At 45.4% G+C, this 17,636-nt stretch overlaps 1 protein-coding gene across 1 annotated transcript in view; it reads right to left on the reverse strand.

Moving 5' to 3' along the window:
* SLC4A4 (solute carrier family 4 member 4) overlaps positions 1–17,636 on the reverse strand; it is a 198,358-nt gene that overhangs the window by 15,625 nt on the left and 165,097 nt on the right. Inside the window, exons 16-20 of the mRNA XM_067297497.1 lie at positions 13,934–14,122; positions 10,427–10,540; positions 9,649–9,810; positions 3,608–3,786; positions 2,114–2,186 (exon numbers count right to left, since the gene is read on the reverse strand). Of these exons, the coding sequence (XP_067153598.1) occupies positions 2,114–2,186; positions 3,608–3,786; positions 9,649–9,810; positions 10,427–10,540; positions 13,934–14,122 (717 nt within the window). The remainder of the gene's footprint in view (positions 1–2,113; positions 2,187–3,607; positions 3,787–9,648; positions 9,811–10,426; positions 10,541–13,933; positions 14,123–17,636) is intronic.

Below are 17,636 nucleotides of genomic sequence, written 5' to 3' on the forward strand. Positions count from 1 at the left end.
GAAATAAAAAGATGGCTAGTTGTAAAACAACCTTAGAAATCAAGAACAGGAAAACTCCCGACTTTATTAAACCTCTTTTCTCCTCTCTGTACACATGGAGCACCAGTGCTCTCTCCCTGTCTCCTCCCCTTCAGGCTCACATCTAACTGTGCCTCCCAGCCCCCTTAGTCTTGAACCTTCTCTGGACCAAAATTTTGTTCGCCTTCTCCAGGGATGCTCCTCCACACACTCGTCTGCCTCATCACCGAGTTAAGACACATCTTGCCACTGTTTATAAGTGGTAACGGATGTTACTGTTTTGACATCTTCTCGTGCCCTCAGTCTACGAATCCATGGAGATGGATTTGTCTAGTTGAAATCTCCTGCTGTATCGTAGGCCTATGCTCAGGACCCCTTAAATAATCACCCCTGGAAAAGGCAGTATCCTGCACAAAGAATGGATAGGCAGATTTTCTAGATTTGATCTATGAACTAATGATCTATTAAGGAGGTTTTTTTCTGTGGTTATGTTCCAATAAATCTCAGACCTTGGAAAATAGCTACCTGCCTATAGGAAATGGTGCTGGTGGGGAACTGAGTCCTAAGGAAGAGCATCGGCAGCACAACAGGCCAGAATCTTGGCTGAACTAACAAGAAAAAAAATCAGATTAAGAAACTGTGTTTTATCGCGCTTACAGAAACATGCTTTCCATACTGCTGAGCTGGGCAGCACTTCTGAGGGACAAAGCAGGTGCTACTTTAGGAGGAGCCAGCCTAGAAGAACGCAGCTGAGATTGCTGGGCTGGCGCTTTTTAAAAGCCAGGCGAGCTGCAGGAACCTCATACTGTGGAGGTGTGTGCCTTGGCACCTGCACCACGCAGGGCAAAAATCCCGCTCCACTGAGGCACTGGCAACAGTCCCAAAGGTTTTAGGCCAGCACTTCACCCATGGAGTAACACCACCAGCTGCAGGCCCCACTCACTGCCATCAGTGCTGTGTATTCTCGCTCATCTAAGGTACATCCTCTCGATGGGCCATGCATGCAGCCTACAAGTAAGGACCAAAGGAAGATTTTCTTCATGTGTGTATAGAAGCTGTTGAAAATGTGCTTGTGGCAATTCATGCATATTGCAGGAACCGGGCTCCCCTCTACCGTAACAGGACTGGTGCCTGCTAGGATGTTTGCAGGGCTTTTAGTCTTCTCTAGAAACAGCTTGACTTCAGGATGCATGAGAAATGCAGAGATATTTGCAGACTATATTGCCTCCTCCAAAAAAAGCCCCAAGCAGATCTACCCCTGTGGCACATGGTGTAGAAAATATTCCTAATTCTGCACTTGACAGCTTCTTCTAGAGCGATAAAACAGAGCCATTTTTGGCTGTTTGCGGATTTCTAGGAGTGAATCTGTCCTGAAGAAAGTGCTGTAAGGCTGTACTCCTGCTGCTCACAGCGGCTCAGCACACAAGGCTCCATGTGCAGGGGCAAACCCAACACTATGTGCTTGTTATGCTGAGCCACTTGACGAGAGCAGTACATCAGTGATCGGGTTTGTCTGGGTATGCATGTACCTGATGCATGCACTTGTTAAGCATACAAATGTACATGTGCACACACACACACACATATATATATAAATAAAAGCAAATGTACTTTTCTTGACTACATATTTATCTGTTAACCTGTGTCTTCCACAGAGCAACTCTATTGCCTTGCCAACCATGCTTCCATGATATCACCAATAGGCTCTCAAACTTTATCCACAATGTATTTTCCATAAAAGCATTGGCACAGCAGAAGCATAAAGTACAAAATAAAACACAACTTACTGTACACAAACATGTAAGAAAACCCTTGAAATAAAAAATAAAAATCACAGGCCCCCAAAACATCAGCCCTAAAATTTGTCACTATTACTTTATAGCAAGCTACAGATACGTTATTTTTTCCTTCTAAAAAGTTTAAGTTTCCACTAACTATAAAACTGCATCAGTAATTCTCACTAATCTCCTTCTCCATGCTTCAATGACAAGATTTTTAGTGGTATAAAAACAGGCCAAGAGTTATTGTGGCATTGGCCAATTGTTTGTCCTTTAGCACAGTGATGAGAAGGAAGCAGAAAACATAACGTGCTTACCTTTAAGATGGGAGCCATAAATACAGACACACCAGTCAGAATGAAAACAATGAATCCAGTGACTCTCTGCTCCCTGAAATAAAATCAATGGATTAACAGTGGGGCTTTGGCTTTAATTCTGGTTTTATTCCCTCTCAAGAGCACTCAAAACCCCTAAGAAGTCTGACATTTTGCAGCCATATTTTCAGTGGTGGCTGGCAATAACAAGCCAGCAGCATCAGGCAGGCATCATTTGCAACCAGGCCTCATACACGTCTTTTTTCACACACCAAATCTGTGCTCATATGTTTTTTTAGCTCCACTGTTTGTGGATCAACAGAGTATTGCTACTGAGTAAAGGTGAGTGTGTTTAAATGTTAAACATCAAAAACCATTAACTAGCAGACCAAATTCTCTGCACGGCAGTTTTTATAACGCGCAATTAGATAATAAATCACTAGCTCTGCACTCTTAAACTAAAAGGAGCATATTTTGCATATTGGTCGTAGTACTCCAACAGTCAGATAAATGCTGTCCTGCACCGTTCTGTACACTGCCGCGCACACCACGTGCAAAGGAGGGTCATGATCCCCTGGCCTGAGCCTTTGTGGGGGTAATGAACACTTGCCCTAACAGGAACCCACAGCTGCTCCCAACATCTGAAAATACTTCTGCCAGCAGTATTTCTTCGTACTGCAAGTTAGGCCATTAAATTTCAATTTAACCACCTAAATAAGTGGCCTGATTTTCGGAAGTGCTGCTGCTCCGATTGAAAGCACTTCAGACCACTTAATTAAGGCAACTGAATACAGAATTAATTGCTTGATTAAGCAGAATTGACTGCTCTAGGCACAACAAGTTTTAATTTTTTACCATTATGTTTGTAGCAACTGCCTGTCTAATTCCCACTCGCAAAGAAATCTGTAGCAAACGTATCTCCTTTCCCAAACACTGGAAAACTCGCTCTGATCTTGCTGAATAAACTTCTGAAGAGTCACATGGGGATTTGTCCCAGGACCTTCCAGAGAGTTGCACTGCAGGTTTGGAAATACCAAGAAAGCAGTGCACAATTCTTTAGGAAAACTTTGCAGTGTCCCATTAGCACCAGAACTCGCTATGTGAAGATTTGTGTATTGAAATGCGGATGCCCAAAGTAGACACATAAATGGAAGCGCAGTGTGCAGGTTCCTGCTTTTCCTCCCCTCATGCTCACTCTCTGATGCATTTGCACACACTCCATCCCGGACACGGACACACACATGGTACAACAGTCGTCTTCCTTTTCAAAAAGAGAAATTGCAGCAGGACTATTCCAGATAAACCTCTAAGTGGATATTTCCACTGAGGACAAAAAAAGCCTCTAGGAAGCACGGCCAATCTAAAGTTTTACTGCAAATCTAAGAGCTATTTCCCCTGAACCTCTGCATCTGTCCTGTTGAAGCAAGACCATTTACAATACAAACTCTGATCTTAGCGAGCAAACAAGGCAGTTAAGGCTTTTTTGGTTTGACGTACCTCACTCCCAAAAACTTGGGCTGTTCTCCAGGAGCTGAAGTTTCTGTCTCCATCTTCAAGCTGTCGATATGAGCAATGGAGATCACAGTAGCAGCAACATACCAGGGCAGACCCATAAAGGAGCATATAATCATAAGGATGGCCACCCAGAACAGATCCAGATGATACCCAGCACCTTTCTGTGAAGGGAGACGGACAACCTTAAGCTTAGTTATTCTTAATATGTACAAATATCCCAGGCTCTGGCACAGAGGCAGAGGCACAACCACCAAGCAGCCTTTCCTTTTACACCATTTTGTGGGCAACAGCTTGGCCTGCTCTAAGAGAAAGAAATTTTCATAAGAAATCAGCAGAGCAGGACACCTTGCTCCGTAAAGGATGAATTACCGGCATCGGTAGGGAACACAGGTGTGCGTTACAGTTCTGGCAAGCTCCGAAAACAATACAAGTGAGTTCAGCAGTAAGCAGAGGAAAGCAGCAGACTGGCAAGCAGTCTGGGAAGAGACAAAGCACCTTTCATACGAGATCCTGTAGAGTACCTGGAAGTGGAGCTGGTACGGTGCAAGCCCTGCAACCAGTCAAATAACTCCTTACCGAGTGACTTGACACAGCAGGCCATGAGTCAGATACAATCAGAGGGAGCCACGGTCACCCCAAAAGACTAGGTGGGCTACACATCAAATCTTGAAAGCATTATAAGCAAGCCCTCAGAATATACATATTTCCTGATTATAATGGGTTTACAGTATTCTCAAGGAGCTCCGCGTTGCCTCTTAAAAAACAAAAATGAAATCCCATTATATAGTTCTATTTTTATAATTAAGTGTTCCCATTTTTTCAATGAGGTAACATGGTGGCAAGAAATCAAGGGCCAAGCACCATCCCAACTCCCTGTTGCTTCCCTGCAGCGTGTGCAAAAACAGCACAGCCCATTTGCACAGCATGAGACGGTTACGGCAACAAGGGATTTTGGACAGTGTGAGTGCATGGAAAGGTTGTCTGAAAAGCAAGATAAGAGTTTATAATGGTGTGAGCTGTTATCCCACTGATCCTGTTACAGGTACACAGGACTTCTCTGGACATAGGGGAAGGGCAAGATTTCCCCAGCTGTGCATTTGTATGGGTCAGCTTCCCTCGTGCTCTCTAGTGCCCTGATTTGCAACAACATGGCACATCAACAGCTCCCACTAATTTTGACCGGATTTGGGGGCCAGCAGCACTTTTGAAAGTCAGAGACCACTTCTGTAGGATGGAGAAAAAAGTTGTTCATGATCCCTCCTTAAAGACCCTTGATTTTTTACAAGTATAGCAGCTCCTGCAGTTTACAAAGGCTTCTTCATTTGGCATCAGCAACTACAACAGTACCTTTGTGGGCCAAATCATCTTGCGTTTGTGTGAGTGACAGCCTGGATATGCATGTAGCTTTAAGCACCCAAACCACTCTTTAATAAAACCAGCCTAAAGCCTAACTTTAGTTTTAAGCAGCTGCCGTAAAACAACTCTCAGCATAATGACTTAATGAAGTCTACCTGAAAGCAATCTTACAGATATATGGAGCCTGCCATAAGTTAACATTTGCCATTTCATATCTCAGTGCAAGATCTGAACTCGTTTATTTAGAATAGGAAGCAACTGCAGGATCTCACAGTCAGGACTGCACAAATGGTCTTGTCATTGCTGTTTGTGCCTGGGGCTGGAGGCACTTTCCTGGACACCCAAGTTTATGCCCTGTGAGTGAAAGCAACAAGAAGAGTTGATGGGCTCATACACTATCAAAAGAAGAAAGCTGCCCTCTTTCCTTACTCCCTTCTGAAGACCTCTGATCTTCAAAATGGCTTGATGAGAAACTCCTATGGAAACTGAAATTGGAAAAAGAATAATCTTAGTAAGCAGCTGACATTGCTCTGTCCGTGCTAACCGGAAGCTATATGGATGCAGTCAGCATGGCAGGGAGTCCAGGTGAGGGCCTTGTGCCCAGCCTAACATGCATTGCCTCCAGCCGGGCTTATTAAGATCAGGCTCCTTTAGTGCCCAGACTTAGAAGGCATGTTAGTCCACTTCTTACACCATCTTCTCCGGGTGGGTGTCCTCACTGTCACACCTGCAAGGTTTACATGCTATTTGTCATGTTAAAAGAAAGAAGATGGCCTTGGAGAGGTAGCAGAACCAGCTGGTAGCTGCTAGCAAAACACTGGGTGGATTTACCCTAAAAAGCTTTTTCCAAACTATATATACCTATATTTACTAATTTTATTTATTTTTTGAATCCTTTAATGGACTATGAAAGGAAATCAGCCAGTCACAAACGTCAAAAGTAGAAGTGAAGAAACAGAAGCGCCACCAAAAAAAGCAACCTTTAGAAAAACACTAGAGAGATCTCTAAGGTTTGATATTTTAAAGAAGATTAAAGTTTTTTCAAACCTGTTCAATTTGATTTTATTGGCAAGAACAAATGAGTCGGACCTACTTGGTGACCTAGGAGGGAAAGCAACCCTGCTCGACTTGAATAGTATTCATTGTTTTCCTAGTATGTGCTCTGCTTACCTTGGCTGGCTGGCCAGCACCACTTCGATGGTGAGTCAATGACACCCTGCCAATATTTTAACAAGGCACTAATATGAAAAAAAAAAAAAATCCTCTTTTTGGCCTACGGTAGATTTTGTGTACTGAGGCATTTTTTGGTGCAGAATAGCAGGGAAGGACTAGAGAACCTGCACTTAAACAAAAGCATGTTCTTGCAACAGTAACAAAGGAAGCAGGAAACATTTTTATATTAAACAGTACTTCGCTGGAATATTTATACTTTGCTACTAAAAAAGTACACAGAGTGCTGATACCATAACCATGCTCAGCGTCTATAAACTGAGCAGAGACGAGGCCTCTTCCTCACAGGGGAAGAACAGTGAATATATTCCCCCGGGGATCAAAAAAAACAAAAAGAAGAAAAGAAAAGAAAAAGAACTGTCTGCTTATTTAGGTGCAGGAGACAAAAGCTTGGTCTTCAGATAGAGCTCGCTCTAGCAGAGGCAGGAAAATCACCTGTTTTTTCCTCCCACTGAGCAGAAAAGCCACAAGGAGAGCGATCCCGTCGCCGAGCACCGAGAGCGCTGCTGCCTCACCGCCTGGGGAAGGAAGGCCCTGACACTACGAGCCCGAGGGAGGAAGGACAAATGATGACGAGGCCTTCACAGCGAGCACAGTGTGCCCTCTGCCCAGGAGAAGATTATGTTTGGTTTTCAGCCCTTTGCTGCCTTCCCCACCTTCACTCCGGCTGGAGCGGGTATAATTATGTCTGCGCAGCAGCATGAAGGCCAGATCATGAGAGCTAAACTGTACATAAAGCTGAGGCCGCACCAAGGAAACTTAGAGCCACCCACATGCCCAGGGTGAGGAAATAAGACACCTGCAGAAAGTGAATATGCACTAAGAGCACCCTCTGGCAGGCTGGCAGAAATCTGCTCTGTACCTTGCCCTCCCCAGTCACCTTCACCTAATGGTGTGCTTCAAGGACAGGGTAAAGATTAGCCTCCCCTTGAGGGAGGAAGATGTGGGCACAATATTCATTATGTCTGCCCAGATCCAGATGGCAGCAAGTGATGTTCTAATGGTAGTTTCAAACCAGCCTCACGACTCTCAGCCAGCACTTCCCACTGCCTACCAAGCCTTTCCCCTTCCCTGTTGTTCTCACTCACTCCTCCAGGCCAGTCCTAGGATGGTCTTAAATCCTGTGTCAGCTGTCCAGTGCCCACAGTGACCACATGAACTGGGACATCCTCCTCCTCTTCAAACATGAGCTAGGTTGACAGGAGAGCTGCATTTCCAAGACAAATAGCTCTCTAAATAACTGATAAAACTGATATCTAAATAATGACCCAGGATTACCCATGTTTTGAATGAGTCTTTACTCTCACAGTCTAGGCCACTTGAAATGTCTCCTGTCAGCAGGAAGGGAGAGTCTTCTTTTACAGGAATTCAGTATTTTTCAACAGAACTGACCGTGCAGGGAAAGAAAAAACCCTACAGGCACGAAAAACTGTGTAGCGCCAGTTTGGAAAGTTTATTTTAAAAACATTACTACATCCTAGGATGTTATATGTCAACGGGTATAAAGCTCTTTAAAAAACATCCAATTGTGGCCATACCTTTGGTGTATCTAAAATGTCTTCAGCTCATTTCTTTCATTTTACAGTACTGTAAAAGCAGCTTGGCTGTCCTGCTTCAGCCATCTGTTGCCATAGCTGTCAAGAGTGGGTTCCCACAACTGCCCCAAAGCTCCAGGACCTCCTTCTGAGCAGCCTGCAGCCACACCAAGATGCTGCACTCTCTCAGGGACGGCCAGTGCACAAAGAGACCTTGTTCTGCCTATCGCTTGGCACATCCAACAGCGATCGCCTTACATGATAAACATGTTAATAGGGGCTTGTCAGATCTAGGGAAACTTTGCCCGTTTTGATAAGGCGAGATAGATTTTGGCTCCGACGCAATACCGCAGTGCAGTCCAAAGAAAAGTGAGGTCACGGCTCAGGTTAAACCTGAGCTCCTGAGTGAAGGAGGCCCTTTCGAGCAAACAGGTTCCCGCGGTGTACACAGCTTTCCCAGCAGCAAGCCTAAGCTCCGAAAGGTGCTGCCTGCATATCCATGCATGGCAATCTATGTACTCCACGGTTAACTTCCATCCTCTTCCTACCTGACATGGCCACATAAGAGGATACCCTGCCACTAGTCAAAAATTAGAGCTAGGTAAAGTATCCATGCTGAACTCTGAACTCCCCTGTATGCAGGCTAGCATCAGGGTTCAAGGCATTATTCGAACAGGGCAGGAAAAGCTGCCAGCCCAGCTCTTTCTGCCCGTCATAGGTATGGCTCATGTTGAAACATCCTCCCTCAATAGGCTTCCCTACGAGTGAGACCCCGGACTGCTGGATTCCCTCTGGCCAACTTCCTTTTCCCCTTCCTGCTGAACTGTAGAAATCTGGGAGGAAAAATCAGATCCATAAAGTATCGCCTTATATGTGTGACAGAAATGGAGGAAGAAAGCTGACCACAATCACAAGGCAGCTTCCTCTCCTTAAAAACAGTAGCAGATGACAGGTAGTAGGCCAGTGTCTTTGAGGGAGGAAGGGGGCAGGAGGAAATTAGGTGCTAGGAGCCATCTGATGCTAGAGGAGAGGTCTGAGTCAGCTGAACTTGAATTTGGGACTAGTTTCTTATGTCTGTGAAGTGAATGGCTGTTTGGAAACACCAGCATTACCAAAACCCAACAGTTTTGCACAGCAGCTGTAAGGCAGAAATCAGAGCCTTATGCTGGCCCAAGCAGCTTTCCTATTTCTTGCTGGAAAAAATGCCAGAAAGAAAGTCTGCCAAGGATTCTCATTGGAAGACATCCTGTCCTTCCTAGGTGTCTCTTGATATCAGACTTAGGGACATGTTTCAAAGGGATGAATACTCTCGGTAATATATATAGCCATGTTTCCTGGACGAAGCAGACAGCATGCATTTACCCTATTCAGGCAGACACTGTGAAGGACATAAAACTTCTTTCTCCCCAGTTCCTGACTGTGTTTAATTTAATGATTTCTCATCTCCTACTGGAAGAGCAGAGCATGCCAGATGGACAAGTAAAGTGAACAAACACATAACTGTGTGTTTGTGGATAGACGTACACTCTCTTCCCTGTTTTAATTCTTCAAATGGCAGAGTCCTGCAGAATTATCAAGGCAAATTACACCCCTGGGATCAGAGCTGGTAGCTACTGAAATGAACTTCATCCAGCCTTCTAACTGAGGTAGACCTGTTCTGCTTCCAAGAATATAGTTGCAGGAGTAATAAGGCTAAAAAGGTAGTAAGGCACTGTTTAGATCAGTATGTCTACAAGAGAAGTTTTGAACAGCCTGTGTGTATAAATAATACAATGGTTTCCTTTGCCATGCTCACATGTTTACACCTGAAGAGCACAGTTCTTGCAAGGAAAGATCAGAATATTGTGAAGAGCCAGCACAGGCTAGCTCTTTGCACGCATGCCAGGCCTGAGGAACACCCACCTTGAGCTTGTGTTCTTTCCTGTTGACGATGACAGCTGTGATTTGCTGGTCCATGAAGATGAGGATAGTCACCAGCAGTGCAGGGATGGCTGCAGCGAGATACACCCACCACGGGTTCCCTCCGAAAGGTGGGACAAACCAACCCCTCTCGGGACTGGTTGGCTGTTAAGGGCAAGGACAGGAAAGTTTATATTAGTGGAAATATAAAAGTGAGTTCATCCTAGTACAAATACATTTATATTTGCAGCAATAGGACTCCTTCTTCCCTTGAATGGCTACAGGGAGACACTTGAGGTTTGTGACAATTTAATCCTTGCCATAAACAATAATGAAATGCTCTTAAAAATTAGGAATTGCTTATATAGATGAGCTTTTGCAAGCTGATCAGCAACAAGGTTACAAGGAGGCCTTTCAGCGGTCCGCCTGCAAGCACCTTTGAGCAGCTTCCCTATAATGCCTCCAAGGACCTGAGTGGGGGATTACATGGTCCCTGGGTGGCTGAGCACAAACCTGGCTTATGCGAGTCCTGGAACAGGACCCTGCACTGCTCAGAGGAGGTGGGAGAAGCTGAGCCTATCTTCAAAGTGTGGAAGCATGAATTAGAAGATAAATCAGCCAACCAAAATGGTACTAATGAAAAGGATATCAGCTGAGTGAAACGGTTCTTTCCAGAGAGCTGACTTCTTTGCTGTTCGGGGGCAACTGATTTTATACGGGGCAGGTGGGTGGAAAAGGAACCCTATTACAGAGGCCACAGAACAAGCTGACGGGTACATACCTTGAATTCACTTGGCACAATTAGTTTTGGTGTGTCCACACCTACCAGGGCATCTATTCCACAGAAAATCAAAATGGACAAGATAATGGCAAAGTCACTGATGAGCTTCCTGGCCTGAAACAGAAGTTGATATCACAGCAATAGTTAGTACTATGAACGAGCATTTTACCCATGCTTTCATTTCAATGTGATACTCTAGCCTTGCATTTGGTGGCAATACAAGCTAATCATTTCTTTTTTGGTGGAAACAAAGGTGCACATTGTAATGTCTGATGCCATTTTCCTCAATGTGCCTTGGTACTTTATTGCGCTGTCTGAAAGCCAAACAATTAAGCCTAAATGGAAGTATGAAAACAAGCCTAAGGAAAAAGAAAACTGCTTTTGTAAGAAACTCCCACAAGAATTCTTCAAAGCAGTCCTACTGACATTGCATTCGACAGTAGCCAGCAATCACCAGCACGGATGCCTCGTTTCTCCACAGCAGTGCCTGGAAAGCTTGTGATCCTGTCGAGAAAAATTGCCCCTTTCTTTAATAAGTAATTTCCCATGAAAGATTAAATGCACTTGGAAGAAGTGGTGAGAGCAGAGCTCACTTGAGACTCCAAATACCTCTCCAAGCAGGGTGCGAGATGCCTGCGGAGCATGCTGGGGAGCACTGCCGGCCTGCCGCGAGCACACAGCTAGCACCACTTGCCGACCGTCAGCACCAAGCACCAGCCGAGGCAAAGGCAGGCAGGACCTCGGAGGGATACGTGAGGTTCTGGGTGGAAAGGGGCCAGGACTGCCTCTTAATTGCTATGGAAAGGCAAACTGCAGAAGGCCAGCGATTTTTAAAAGGGGGGAAAATGCAGAAGCAAACACTTTCTGCATGCCCGAAGGAAATAAAGGAGCAGTTCTGCGCCGGGCAGCGCAGTAGCACCCGCTTTGTGTCACTTGCCCTCCTGCCAGGTGGTTGATGAACAGCCACAACTCTCTCATTTCAAATCAAAGAGCAGAGCTTTGCCAGAGGACCCTGTTAGTTGCAGCTCAGCAGACAGGAAAGGGGTTTTCCAAGGCAGACTCAGTTTACTTACTCCTACCTCGCTGTATCTCGATGCCTGTCAGCACCTTCAGTTCTCATTAATTGGTGAACTATGTTATTTAACAGCCCTTTAGTTTTAGGCATGCTTGACAAACTGCCTGGTAGTCTCCCTGTGGGAGGTAATACCTACTTCTGGGCCCTTGGGACAGATCAAAGCAATTTACATGGGGACTTAAAAGGTAGCTGTAGGCCAAATAGGGCCTTTGTGACCAGAGTCCCAACATTAAAGATCTGTGCTATCAGACCGCAATGATTAACCTATAAGTAAAAAATTCACTTCCTTACTTCCAAATTTTTTGTCCTGATTCATTTTTCCCATCTGTACATTTAACCATTTCCATCCAGTTGCTGGAAATAAATAATTTAAGATAGATTTTCTTTACAGAAGACCCCAAACTATTCTAAAGGCAGCTAAGCGTGCATTGTACCACTGGCATTACAACTCACATAGGTCTCAGGAATAATTCTTAGACAATTCAGGTGTCTTTTTTCCTCTTTTTTATAGATATACATTTTCATGATGCATCATGGTCACACTGAGAGAGCTTTCAAGATCAACTTCCAATACTGACAAATATCAAACATTTATGAATCAAATTTAAAACATAGTGACATTTCTACAGATATTAAATAGTCTTCTTCCATTTGTCTTTTGATCTCTGATTCCTGAGGGTTCACATAGTCGTGTCTTTCCGTGATACCACCAGAGCCAGAGACCTTTTTGGCAAAGATTTAGCTTCTCATGCCATCTTAAGATTCCTAAGGGGTGTGGCCTTAAGAAAAAAATCCCCAGACTCCGTTCTTTTAATGTGACTTATTTTGCAATGCAGATAAAAGTCTGGGAAAGGGAAGAAGAAATGGCATTTTGCACCAGACAATGGTGTAAAAAAGACCCAATCTTCCATTACAGGTGTGATGTTCTGTATGAATGGCAGAGATTACATTATTTCTGTCAAAGTAAAGAATCTACTGAAACAGATAGGAAAAGAAAGTAGGCTCCTCAGTTAAATCCTCAATAGGCATAAAAGAGTGCTACCGAAATCAATGGCACTATGACAAGTTAAAGCTGCCACTGGTCAGGCCCCAAGATTTAGCCGGGCAGGACCCATCGTGCCTGTCTGTAACCTGCGTGAACTTTTCAACATTGTTCCTTCCAGGCTTCCCAGGTTCACATGGTTACAGATAAATTGAGCTGCATTCCAGCCTGGATGGAATTTGTTTCCTTTTTATTAAAAATAATAGCGGTTCAATTCTAACACGGCAGAACAGTAAACATCCATGCAGGATAAATCCCAGTGTGTCAGAATGCCAAAAACAGGGGGAAGGTTTCCGAGAGAAAAATGGCTTTGTTACACACGGAAACCGCCAACTCACAGGTCTGCCTTCTGTCAGGTTCAGACTCTGATGAGACTGGGAAAAGCTCGGTCTTGGGGAGGGCATAGCTTCTAGTCCAGTGTGTTTCAGCTGAGCCCCTCACAGATGCAAGGCCTGGATTTTTTCTCTGCCTTCATACCTTTACCAGCTGTTGCTGCAGCTTCAGTTAGGGAGGCAGAACAAGCAGATGTCTGGTGAGCCATGTGAGAGGTGCATATAAGTTGTCTGCAAGTCTGAGCAAAATTTCATTTAGATCAATGCAAAGATTATCAGGACATTCCTATTTTGCATCTGATCCTAAGGGAAGAAGTGGAATTTCTCCTGTAAGTTTGTACCATAACAGGTAGGCCAAACATGGACTACAGCTGAGTTCAACATTTTTGCACTGATTTTTGAGTATTTCACATGCTAAATGGTAACGTGAAAGTTGCGCCTCTGTTGCCACGTTCTATACAGACAGCTAGCTCACCAGCTTCCACTCAACAACGAAGCAAAGGGCTTCTTCTGTTCTCCCCAAATATTCCCTCTGGCTATATGCAGGGAGACTTTTGACATAATGATTAATAGCCACTTTTTGTCATTTGATTTTTGTGCAAATGTCCATGCACTCTATCCTCAGTACATCATCAGTACATCACATTCAGCTTTACACCTGACACTGAAAATGGCCAATTGAGACTGTATATGCCTGAAGTAGTCTTCTGATTTCTTACAGGTGGAACCAATCTCATCCAGATAAACTGTATTAATACATATCTTAGCTTCAAACTGTTGCCTTCAGTACCTTTAAAATCATTGTCACATCCCAATGACAGATTTGGGCTCTTCTGCTGACTTACTTCCTCACATTCAGAGGAGAAAGAGAGTGAAAGCTAAAAAATTACAGGACATACCTTGGTTAACCAGTGCCATGCTTTTATCCCAACAAATGCAATCTGGCTTTCCTACAAAGCATTTGTCACTGTGTGTTGCAGCTATAACAAAAGGGGGGCTTACCCTTGCACTCTGAAGAAGTAAAGGGACAGACTGCTAGGATGAAAGGACATACTTACAGTGGTTGGAAAATAGCGACTGGTCTTAAACTTCTTCAGGGCCATGGAGCAGGTGTAGGTACCAAAGAAGAGAATAAAAGACATGAGGGTGATGTCAGGGACGTATTTACAGTTGTTGCCCACAAGCTGTCCTCCGTACTTCAAGCACTCCTTCTTTGTCAGAGACGCCCAGTCAATGGTGCCGTTGTACTGCAGAGCAAAGAGAACGTCTCCATGAACTCTGGGTTTTCCCCCGTGGAAACATCATGTTGGAAACCTCACGCAGAAGCTGGGGCGGCCTGAGACAAACTCCACATCCCCTCTCCATTGCTCATTCACTGCGGATGACACCTAATCCAAACCCCCTTCTCTCACATACAGGCTAGCACTGTTTCCGCGGCTGAAAAGCTCTCTCCTTGCCCTTTCCCAAAACAAGCCTTGAGCTCACCTCAAGCCTGCCGGCAGCACGAGGCCTCCGCACAAACTGCGCTGCCATGTGGCAGTTACTCAGTGCCCCTCTGACAAGCTCTGAGACAGCTCTCCTGCTCACGTCTGACTAAAAGGAGATCTGCAATATATTTAAGTTATTCTTTACTTTTATGGCCGTACGCAGCCAGTGTTTGGAGAAGACGTAGCTGCAGCTACGGACTAACACCCTCCACTGAGAGTGGGCAGAGCAACCCAGCTTCACAAAAATGCTCCTTGTTTGCCTGTACGAATTGAGCTTGCACTGGCAGGTTGCAAGTAAGTGCACTTCAAATCCTCAGCAGTCGCAGGAGACGTTACTCTTCCACACAGGCAGAGTTACCCAAATCCCCTCCATTTGGCAGAAAAGCAGTCAGAGCGCTGCCGAGGTTCGCCTTCCCTCCCTGCTCTACCACCCGCAAAGACCTCCCCGCACAGACACTGATGGGCCTGGTGTGCGAGGTGGCCTGAGTGCCTTGCCCAGGTCGTTCCCACGCCAGCGGGGACAGGCAGGGGAACAGTGGGTCATCGCAGAGCTGTGGAAATTTGCCCATAACTGCAGAAACATCCTACAGCCCCAGCTCACCTGCTGGGACTCAACACCCACAAATAAAATAATTTCCATTGGCTTCGGTAAGACTGCGGGTCCCTTCCCCACAGTATCCCTGAATAAGAACCTGTATTTGAATTTCCTTTAATTGCTTCCACCCTGATGCAAAGACTTTGTCACTAATGATGACTGACTGTAACTGCCAGATAGGGAGACACTATTTGTATTTAAAATCTCATTGTGGAATCCAGAGCCGCACAGGCCATGTTAGATGATCATCTGTTTCCTAATGCTTCTTGCAAAGCGGAGCCTGAGGAAGTGTGTTTTCCTCTCCCTGTGTGCATGTAATTCATAATAATATCAGCGCAGGGATGAGGACAGACCAAATACAAATGCAGGAGAGGCCAAGACCATAAATGTGCACATAGCAGCAAGCTCCTGAGTCTATTTGAGGTGCACATAGTGAGCACCATCTTAAGGGGAGATTGTGAATTCAGAGAGTATATGTTAATTCCAAGAAAAGTTTAAGGTAATTTTGGGTACCTACAAACTTCTGCCAGTCTGGGGAGCTTTAGAATCACATTGTCTCTACTCCTCCATTTCTGCATGAAAACCCAAATGAAGAAAACTACAGTCCTGGAAGCCATCAAATTAGAGAGAGAGAGAGAGAGAATATTTTAAAATACTCAAAATGAATAAATACGTAGAGAGAAAAGAGTATTTTTCTCCAAACATTTTAGTTGTAGAAAACTTGTCACAAATGCAGGAACAAACTAATTCAGACCAATGTGTGATTTACCAAAAAGGGATGTTCTTGAGGCAAAAGTGTAAAGTACAAAAAGTTGTTCTTAGTAAGCAAAATTTTCAATTAGGAAGTCAAGCAAAGTTTTACTAGAAATCTTGTTCATAAAGTGTACATTTAAAAATACAACACATGCCACAAAATGCTGGATTTTTATCCAGCCATGATCTGAAGCTGCACGTAAGCAACTGCAGCCTCCTCAGCAAATTTTGTGAATCCAAAGAGATGTGGCTGAACTGAGGCAAGATTTTGCTGACACTGATGTGGGGGGGAAACAACCACCACCACCACCACCACCACCACCCAGCTATCCGCTCGTGTTTGACAAGGTGCTGCACACTTGTTCTCTCAGCATTGCCTCTCTCTGCAGCACCAAGCAGCAGCAGTTTGTCCCTCCTTGGTGGCGTTTCTGCAGATCTGCCCTGACTGTTACCCTCAGGGCTGCTGCAGAGGGAGCCAGCGTGGCTTTCAAAGCGGCAGGGATCAAGAAAAACAAAGGTCTGGGGGCACTTTGTAGACACCCTTCACCGGGAGCGGATGTCCCACTGTGGCCGTCATTTAGCGCGAGCGCCCGGGACGGTTGATGAGACACAGTCCCTGGTCCCGCCGCAGTGCCACGTGCAAGGGAGCAGAGCCAACCTCCCAGCCTTGGGCTTGCTCCCCAGGTGGGGACCACAGCAGAGGGCTTGGCTCTTGTGGGGACACTGTGGCCCCCTGGTTCTTTTCAAAATCAGCCCAAGAGATGCCAGTGCGGTCTGACGGGAGGCCCTGGACAGCCCTACCAAGTCGCAGGGAAGGTGTCACAACAGGGAGTTTGGGAACAGGGGCCTGCGATGCTGAGATTACTGTTCCAAGAAAGCACCATCAGGAAATGCAACTTTGGAGGTTATTTTCAGGTCTCCAGGCCTTGATTTAGTCCTTTGCCTTCCTCTTAAGCATGCCTACCCTCTCCCGAGACTGACAATCAAATGCTAAATCCACAAATAACAAGCGGAGTTGCTCTTGCTCGTGAAATGAAAGTAGCAACTTGCACTCTTCTCCTGACAGGTGGATTTAGGCGTCCTGACGGCCAGCGCTGTCTCAGAGCTTGGGGCTGCTCGTCACCCTGCAAAGCAGGATGTGCTGTGACAGGCAGCTGAACAACGAGGCCCTCAGTTCAGCCCTCGCACAAGCAGGCAGCTCTGATGCGCAGAAGCTGCAGCGAGTGAGCAGGGCTTGGGCAGCAAAGAAGGCACACAGCAGGGAAGGGCACACAAGGTCCAGCCGGCCGGCCATGAGGAGACCTCGTTTCTATTTCTTCACTCTACTGCAGACCTTCTGTGGGACCTTGGGCAATGCCCTTTCCTTCAGGTTTGTGTCTCCTGTGCACTTCTAGAGCCCTGAGCATCCTTGCCTGCACGAGCTTGGTGTCCCCAGCTCAGAAACCTTTCCCTTTCTGTTGGGGCCATGTGATGCCACACAAGAGTGGCCACTCTATTAAAACAAACAGTCGGCTAGGATCTGTATTCTTAAGCAAAAACACATTATTCTGCATCTCAGCATATTGGCCCTGCATGAAACATGAAACAGAGAGTCAAAACCACTGAGCTCTATTTCCTTCTCATCATCCAAAGCACACTGCCTCCGTGAAATCTGGAAAAGCCAGTACTGGCTACAGGAAATCAAAGAACGGGATGCAAACAGGACCCTTCAAAGGAAGGGCTGGCCGTTACACTCGTGTCATTACCACCCTGGGCATGATGAGGTCTGCACACAAGGATCCTGCTAATTCCCAAGGAGAACTGTTTCCTTCCTGCCAACATGTACAGATTGGGCTGCAAAAAAAAGGGCCTGCCACTCACAAGAAATTAATATTATCAGATTATGTACATACTATTCCATGTGCAATACTACGAGAAATGCTTCAA

Source organism: Apteryx mantelli, chromosome 5 (assembly GCF_036417845.1).
Source record: "Apteryx mantelli isolate bAptMan1 chromosome 5, bAptMan1.hap1, whole genome shotgun sequence".
NCBI lineage: Eukaryota > Metazoa > Chordata > Aves > Apterygiformes > Apterygidae > Apteryx > Apteryx mantelli.